Raw genomic sequence first — 8923 nt, 5'->3', positions numbered from 1 at the left:
CTGGTGAAATTCCAACTAGCTTATTCACCGTGGAACTCCTGTCTCGCAAACTCTCAAAACAACTTGCTATAAATTTTGTCATGGAAAATGGAATCTTTCATACTCAAAAGGCTCTGCATAATGGCATTGTATCTGATCCAAATTTTTGGTGTTTCGGCAGTGTTCATGGGGTAGCAAGCCCACTCCTCCTGGAACAGCCTCTACTCCTCTTCCCCTACCTAGCACTGCACATGTGCCTGGCTTTTCTCCTGTGGGACTTGCAGCGTATGAACGTCAAATGGCTCTGAGCAAGATGGGTGGTGCGCATGCGGCGCTAATGCATCAGCAGAATCAGCATGCTGCCATGAAGCAGGCAGCCATGGGAATGGGTGCTCCTAACCAGCACCTTATGTACTATCAGTAAAATGTGTTATGCAACTCCCCTAGTTAAAGAAGGGAGTATTATATAGTATTGAACCTCCAGAATACAGCTACAGTATCATCTACTCTTTTTTTGGGGTTCCTTTTAACCCCTCCCTCTCTTTTCTCTCTTCTCCTCTTCCTTCCACCCGTATGTTTAGCTCTTTCCATTAGATAATTTTTTCGGTTGCTGGTTGTACGTCTATTTATGCTTTTGTACATGTGTATTACTATAATTGGTCCTGTGTGCACTGATAGTGTCTCTTGTTTTCTAATTGGAAAGATTGCATGATTCTGTTGGGTGGCCGATGATTGTGTTTTTCCTAATATATAACAAATTAAAACCTGCTCGCCATGTCAAAATGTTTTAAACCTTTAATATTTTTCTATAAACTATGCTCGAAAGATATGCCAAGTTCCACTTGCGGGAGAAAAACTCAAGCTTACTCAGGTTTCCTCTATAAAAGGTCTTCAAACATAGATGTTAAGTAGGCCGTTTTGCCTTGTTGATTCCATGATTTTTAGTTTGTTAGCGAGACTAAAGATTACACACACGATACCTCCTTTTTGCTCTTAATGAGAGACCACGATACTTGGTAGTTGGTAATATTCTAATCTTTAATACCAATGAACGCCAACTATGCTAGCTCTAAAACTAAAGAAAATTGTTAAACCCAAACTAATAGGATTGGAGCGTGAAAAGGTTAAGGAATCGGATATGTTCAAGATTTAGTTTAACTCTTGGGTGACCAACAGTACCTATAAACTGCTTTGGGACCATATTACAATTATTTTTGCATAAAGCATGGTATAATTCGTAATTTCCGTGCATGACCGCTAGATGATGAACTCGTTCGTAATTTTTGCTTTGCTTATATAGAATGGAAAGAATTAAAATGAACAGCAAATGAATTTGGCCAGAGTTATACTAGTTTGAAGACATAACATAATAAGACAATACTCACTAATCAAATGCTTTCGTTTACATGTTAATAACCGAATAAATGTTTATGAACTCTTTTATATTGATTGTGCCAAATTTAAATTCTTGATTGAGATATAAAGCATGCTTTAATCAGATTTTAATTTTTTTCTCAAATTAGTAAAGTTATTTGTATCCTTAATAATTGTCTTCCACGCCCTAATGTTTTATCCGATGTGCGGAGCAAAAACTGAATAATCCGGTGCATTTCTCTGTATACATTTTGCTTCCATTAAGAATGGTTTATACAATATGCTAATGGCATATTCGGAAGAACAATTAAAAGGGGAGTTGCGAAGCATAAAGTAGCTGGGATTTTGATCAAGTGTTGATGATTTATGTTGGCTACTTTTGTGATCCTTAGCGTGTTAGTCGGGATGGTAGGGCCCATGGCAAGTGGGCAGTGGGTCCGTTCCATCGTCATAGTCCACTCCCGTTGCTATCAACTCAAATATCACATTTATTATCACACACCAGAAAAATTCTTTGATTAAATGTATCCATACGACTTAAGAAGAAAAACTTGACATCTCATGTTCATGATAATTATTGGCAACATACTAACATACAGGAAAAGTACAACGGAACGGAATCCTCTAGCGTTATTTCCGATCAAAATTTTCTTTTTATAGTATATATGTACGTAGATAAATAGAGTTGTATGTTGATTAAATTAAAGGGCAAGAATCCCGGTTGAGAATATTTGTTCTTCCCATGAGAGTTCTACAGCTTCTGATCTACAAAGCTCTTTGCGTTCGTCCATCATCATCTGTCTTGAACGACACTCTGGGCTACAAAACCCTTTCTCTCCTCTGCACACGCCATATCCACAAACAATTATTAACCAAACTCCATCCGGCATATGTATCACTTGCATGCCAAACATCAAAATAATCGTTACCTGTACATGTATATGTCTTTGCCATCAAGTTTCTTTCTGCATAAATGGCATGAACTGAGAAAATTTGATGTGGGGAATACTGGTTCGCATGAAGGTTCAACAAAATCTGATGATGGGGTTTTGTTGTTGTTGTTGTAGCACCGTCCATGTCTTGGAACATCACTATAACCACCATCATAGTACACCTTAGTGAAGGTCTTGTTAGGCACGTGGCATGTCACGTACGTGTAATCTTCCAAGCTTCCACCCACGTCAAAATTCTCCCCATCTTCTGGGTTTCTCATGGAACAAACCGGGATCGGCTTCGATCGGTTCAGATTCGGGACACAAACGGTGCGTTTGGGCAACTCTTCGTTATCAAGAGCCACCACAATTTTGAGACCAACACCACCAAGATCATAGCCCTTTAAGCCCCTTGGCGATGATTGCTGAGCTTTCATATCCAAGGGGCTTCTTGGGCTACCCGTTGCTGCGGTGTCTAGAAGCACCGCAGCTGCACGGCCTCCCCCGGAGACCAATAATTCGGACAACTTTCCGATCATTGGGCTGGGCCTCTTCCCCAACATCAACATGATCGGAAAAGTTGTTGTTTAGTGAGTGAAGGGGAGGTGTTTGTTAATTTGTTTGTGAGAATTTGGGGAGTGGAAATGTGTGCTTGAGGGGTTGTATTTATAAGAGTGATGTTTATGTTTTGTTATGTTAGTGGGATGTGTTAATATCATTATCATTCATGGAGTGGTTGGACTAAGCACCTAGTTTTGCTTGGAATTATGCTGGGTATGATTGCTACCTAACATTAATATTTTATTCCTCTCTTATTATTTAATTAAGCAGATTATGGTGTAAAAATTGTATAGTATATTGGTGTAAAAATCTATTTATTGTTGGATGCACAACTCACATTAAAGATTTTGAAAAATAATAATTAAAAGATTATGATTTCTTTTTATACATAGTGCCTATATTGGTATAAATGATTTTTAAACTTAGTAATCTTAATAGGATTCTAACTAGTGTGATAAGATATGATTTAATATATGTGTAAATATTTTTATCAATAAAGCTTTATATTTAAATAAAATACTTAATTAAATTTAACCAAATTATTATAATAACTTTTTGAATTACGCATCTCATCCTTCTCTTCTTTTTCCTTTTCCTCCTCTTTCTCCTCCTCCTTCTTTTCTTTTTTCGTTATCGTCATCCCCAATAACACTAATATTTTGCAAACATCTTTATTAATTTTGATGTTCTTTGATGCCATTATTAAATAATTTCGACTCATTTCTTAATTTATTTCGATTCGTTTATGTGTTAATTAAGATTCACTTAATATTAGTGATAAATATTGACCAAATTTTTTATTTCTTAAGTAATTTCGGTTCAGTTCTTAGTTTAATTGTGGTTCAATTGGATCTAGAAATGAATTCGATGTGTTTTTGTTAATGATTGAGACTTTTTTACTACTTGTTTAAATCTGAACTGATTGAACGGAATAGAGTGGAATCTAATACAATTGAATAAAGTGATAATGAATAATTTCATTCTTCTTTGTTAAAAAATTTGGTCAATTCTTATCAGCAGCATCAAGTGAACCTCAATTAACACGTAAATGAACCGAAATCAGTTCAATTTAGAACAAACAATTAAAAGGATTCAATCATCAACAAAAACACATACAATTTATTTATGGATTCAAATAAACCTCAATTAAACTAAGAAATAAACCGAAATTACTTAAGGAATAAAAAGTTTGGTCAATACTTATTAACAGTATCAAGTGAACCTCAATTAATTCACAAATGAACCGAAATAAACTAAAAAATGAACTAAAATTATTTAATGATGGCACCAGAGAAAACCAGAAACAATAAAAATGTTAGCAAAATGCTAGTGTTGTTAGTGATGACGATAACAAAAGAAGAAGAAGAAGAAGGAGGAGGAGACGAAGAAAGATATATTTTGCGTTATTAAAATGCGTGTGTGTATACACTAATGTTATGAATGTGATTTTTATTGAATTTGAGACAACTTAATTAAACTTGATTGTCAAAAATATTTAAATGTGTAACTATTACTGAATTGTATTTTTATATTAACAGTATATCAAAACTAATTTTAGTAGAAACATGTATTCAACTAGACAGAAGAAAATCAACTACAAATGATATAGTGGTATAGGATCTCAAAGAAAACAAGGTTCAATATATTTAAACTTTAATTTGAATAATTATATATAAGTTATGTTACATGATCAATAATTTTGTAGTCTACATGTGATTAAGATTTAACCAAAAGAAAGAAAAAGAAAATCAAACTAATTAAATATTTTTTTATTCTTTTTGAAAGAAAGAAATAAAATTATCAACTAAAAAATATTAATCTGCTAAACTTTTTTATTATATTCATAATTTATCTAGTCTTTTGGACTAAATGCTAGAGTTTATAAGTAGGAATTAGCTTCTTAAAAATGATAATATTGTCGAAAACACTAAAATTAATATTTTTTATATTCTTAATATATTAAAAGTACATTAGAATAAAAAAAATAATCTCAGTATCCGAGATTAAACTGTCTTTATTTGTGGTAGAAGAAAGATTGGAAAGTATTTGCATAGTTGGATGAAGGATGTATTTGGACACCCATTATTGAAAGGAACAACATAGCTGACCCCACCCTATTTCACTTTCAGAAAGTGATTTCTTGCTCACTCTCAAATTACATTTATATCCTTCGGTTTATGCTGGAGTCTACACAAATCGAATCTGATCCAATTTGGTCAAAATTATACTTCTAACCATTTCATGAATATATTAATTTTTCCTCTTATTTTCCACTTCAAAATTACTATTCAATATTTTTTCAAAATAATAAAAATAAAACAAGAATTTATCGGATGAAATATGTAATTATGATACCAACATGATTGTCTAAAGAATTAGATATTATCCACAAAAGTGGGATCTGATAGCAGTTGAGATTATATCCATTTTGGGCCTTCTAAGCAAATAATGGATCTGAATTGCGATGCAAGTCTTTTGCAGAAGCAGAACAAATCCAATAATCAAACATGAAATAAACCACAAGGCTTACAGCACATGCATGCTATAACTCTCAATTCAAAACAGAATCACATGAAACTCTATCTATTCATTCATGCATGCACGCATAACCAATTAGAGGCAAATGAATTCTCAATGAAAGAGGTACATTACAGCAAGAAATTAAGGGTTATAAATTTATAATTATAGGTGTACATACTACATACTAACAAGTTAATACGATAATAGATGACGGGTAGAATAACAAAAGATATAAGAATCTATAGTTAACTAGTTTATCCATTGCGCCAAAAATACAACATATGTATATCCCTTTAATTTGTGGGGCTATACTTATACATATAGCTCTTTACTGAAAAAAAGCCTAGCATATATATCAGTCATAAATAATATCTCTTTTATAATTTTAATTGTCTATGGTTAAACCTTTTCTAATTAGAATTCTTATTTTTTAGTAGTGGATCCAAAGTACTTTGAGAAGCACCATTTATAAAGGTGACTTTCAATCAATCAATTTTGACATTCCCTCACTCCAGTAACTTAATTAGCTTGAAGATAAACACTAGGCTTGGTTTAATTGATTGAGTCAGGGATAGATGTGGGAGTGTATAATCGTGTAAGACCCAGAATAGGCCAGGTTTATGCAATGCAATGTGACAACCTACCTGCCTAAATTGACATATATTTATGTACCTTTAATTTCCTTAATCTATCTCCATGCAGCCACATCACCATTATAATCCAATTCCTTCTATCTTTGGACACGCCTCACGCCTGTGTAGGTATTATCATATTAAGAAAATTACAAATATAATAATATTATTGCACATGTATGTGGTCGAGCTGGATGCATGCATGCTACATATTTATGCATGGAATCCTTATGACTTTTCTTCCTCCTTCCCTTTTCGGTTATAAATAACGTATACAATATATTAACTTCACATATTCCACCCCACTATTTTTGAAAGAGGAGTGTTAGGGGCAGTAATTTTTGTGATTTGTAGCCATTAAATAGTTATTAATGATATTTTTAATGGTGTAAAATTACTTACTTTTCTTTTGATAGTTACATACTGACCAGAATTTAATAAAGTTGTTGGCCCTAGACTTTTCTATTTTTAAAATATACACTTTTCTTTTTATAATAATTAAATTAAATAACATATATTTTAGTTTATTTAATTAAAATACTCTTTAATGTAAAATATTTTAACCTCTTACTATATTTTATAAATTAAAAAAAATAAATATTATTTAATATTTCATAGAAGAGGAAAGTGTTATTTTTTCTAAATTTTTATATTTGTCGGTCGTATTTTACAAAAATTTGTTAAAATTACACAAACACATAGCTGCAAATGTCAGAATCTCAAGTCAATCTAAGTTATAACAACCTTGACTCAAAGAGAACCATTTGATTGAATATAAACCAATCCAAGGGATCAAAATGAAAGGAGAACGACCTTAATCCCAAAATCTTCGGTGAGCAACAAAACTCACAACTGTAGGCTATAGCTGTGTAATGAATTATTGAATTCTCCCCTCTATTTTTTGCTTCGATTTTGTTATCTATAAATAATTGTCCACTTTTTTTTTACCGTATTTGTGCTAAGCCAATTCTTTTTTCCTTCACTTTGTTTTTTTCCTCCTCCTCCTCTTTCTCAAAACTCATTAAAGCTTCACACATTTTTACTGGTAAGTATCTTTCATCTCTAATTTCTAATTTAGCTCTTTTTTCCATTATTTCATTCTTCTTGTGTAATTTTACTATGTAGACATGTAGTATGTATGCATACATTATGTGACTACATCTTTCTTTTTTTTTATCAATCATCATTAAGAAAAAGAAAATTGTGGTATATTATATTAGCCAAATAAATTTATGTATAAATTTTCTTTGAAAAGATCTATATTGACATACAAAAACTAGCATTACATTATCCAAATAAATTTAAGTCATTACTTGTCTCTTTGTTTTGAAGAATAACTGTTTTGACTTTTGCGTATGAAAACTGAAAATATATTATGTTCACATTACCTTATTTCCATGTGTATTTTTAATCATTATACAAACACTTTTGGCATTTACTTTATTTGCTATGTATATTTTTAATCCTTATACAAATACAAATTCATTATTATTATTATGGTAGTTAAAATAGCTACATAAATTTAATAACATTTAAAAATTATTGTTAAAATTAAATTAATATTTTTTTAGTATTTAAAAAATAAAACTAATAATATTAAAAAATATATATATAAAAATGTGTGTCATATTTAAGTTTGCCAAAATTATATAATCGCAATAGCTACCATAATGATAGTCACTGTACACTCTACCTTAGAAGTATATAATCATCAAGCTAAGGTTACAACTTACAATACAATAGTTTCTAATAAGTCTTTTTAATAATATTAATACTTGGACATTCTTTATGTTTTCAACAGTTGTAGGTGCAGTTTATTTGGGATTAAATAAATCTTGAGAGATAATTATACATAGATGGCGAAGGATCAACTTCAAGTGTTGAATGCACTTGATGTGGCAAAAACACAATGGTACCATTTCACAGCAATTATCGTTGCAGGAATGGGATTTTTCACCGATGCCTATGACTTGTTTTGTATCTCTCTCGTAACGAAGCTACTTGGCCGTATATACTACCACGTCGACGGTGCACCAAAGCCGGGAACCTTACCGCCCGATGTCTCCGCCGCAGTTAACGGCGTAGCCTTCATCGGAACACTTTCTGGCCAGCTCTTTTTTGGCTGGCTAGGTGACAAGCTCGGCAGAAAGAAAGTCTACGGCATGACTCTGTTGCTTATGGTGCTTTGCTCTGTCGCCTCCGGCCTATCGTTCGGCCGGGAACCAAAGTCGGTTATGACGACGCTTTGCTTTTTCCGGTTCTGGCTCGGATTCGGTATCGGAGGAGATTATCCGCTTTCTGCAACAATTATGTCAGAGTACGCAAACAAGAAAACTCGCGGTGCGTTTATCGCCGCCGTCTTCGCAATGCAGGGGTTTGGAATCTTGGCCGGAGGCATATTTGCAATCGTTATCTCATCGATATTCAAGGCGAAATTCGATGCTCCTCCCTATGAGGTTGATCCAGTAGGCTCAACTGTTCCAGAAGCAGATTTTGCGTGGAGAATAATTCTTATGTTTGGGGCTCTTCCCGCTGCACTGACTTACTATTGGAGGACGAAGATGCCAGAAACCGCGCGTTACACGGCATTGGTTGCGAAGAACATGGAGCAAGCTGCAAAAGATATGTCTAGAGTTATGCAAGTGGAACTCCAAGCAGAGGAGTTGAAGAAAGAGGATCAAACTAAGGATTTTGGCTTGTTCTCTAAGCAATTCGCTGCACGTCATGGTTTACATTTGCTTGGAACAGCAAGTACATGGTTCTTGCTTGATGTTGCATTTTACAGTCAGAATCTCTTCCAGAAAGATATCTTCAGCGCAATCGGTTGGATTCCTCCTGCGAAAACCATGAACGCATTGGAAGAAGTTTTCAAGATCGCGAGAGCTCAAACGCTTATAGCTCTTTGCAGTACAATTCCTGGATACT

The 8923-nt window shown here is 33.4% G+C and overlaps 3 protein-coding genes across 3 annotated transcripts in view; 2 read left to right on the top strand and 1 right to left on the bottom strand.

Annotated features, from left to right (window-relative positions):
- Positions 1 to 708, top strand: part of LOC107638409 (oligouridylate-binding protein 1) — a 5751-nt gene extending 5043 nt beyond the window's left edge. Inside the window, exon 12 of the mRNA XM_016341663.1 lies at positions 161 to 708. Within this exon, the coding sequence (XP_016197149.1) occupies positions 161 to 403 (243 nt within the window). The 3' untranslated portion in view covers positions 404 to 708. The remainder of the gene's footprint in view (positions 1 to 160) is intronic.
- Positions 1824 to 2964, bottom strand: LOC107638410. Its single transcript, XM_016341664.2, has 2 exons — positions 2283 to 2964; positions 1824 to 2193 (listed from the first exon to the last, which is right to left on the bottom strand). The coding sequence occupies exons 1-2, from the start codon at positions 2852 to 2854 to the stop codon at positions 2055 to 2057; spliced, it is 711 nt and encodes a 236-aa protein (XP_016197150.1). The 5' UTR covers positions 2855 to 2964; the 3' UTR covers positions 1824 to 2054.
- The window catches only part of LOC107638411 (probable inorganic phosphate transporter 1-7), a 1750-nt gene continuing 581 nt past the window's right edge, over positions 7755 to 8923 (top strand). Inside the window, exon 1 of the mRNA XM_016341665.2 lies at positions 7755 to 8923. This exon is cut by the window's right edge and continues 581 nt beyond it. Within this exon, the coding sequence (XP_016197151.1) occupies positions 7855 to 8923 (1069 nt within the window). The 5' untranslated portion in view covers positions 7755 to 7854.

The sequence above is a fragment of the Arachis ipaensis genome, chromosome B04, assembly GCF_000816755.2.
Source record: "Arachis ipaensis cultivar K30076 chromosome B04, Araip1.1, whole genome shotgun sequence".
Classification (NCBI taxonomy): domain Eukaryota; kingdom Viridiplantae; phylum Streptophyta; class Magnoliopsida; order Fabales; family Fabaceae; genus Arachis; species Arachis ipaensis.
The sequence above is the reverse complement of the archived record's forward strand: the minus strand, read 5'-3'. Positions and strand labels throughout refer to the sequence as shown.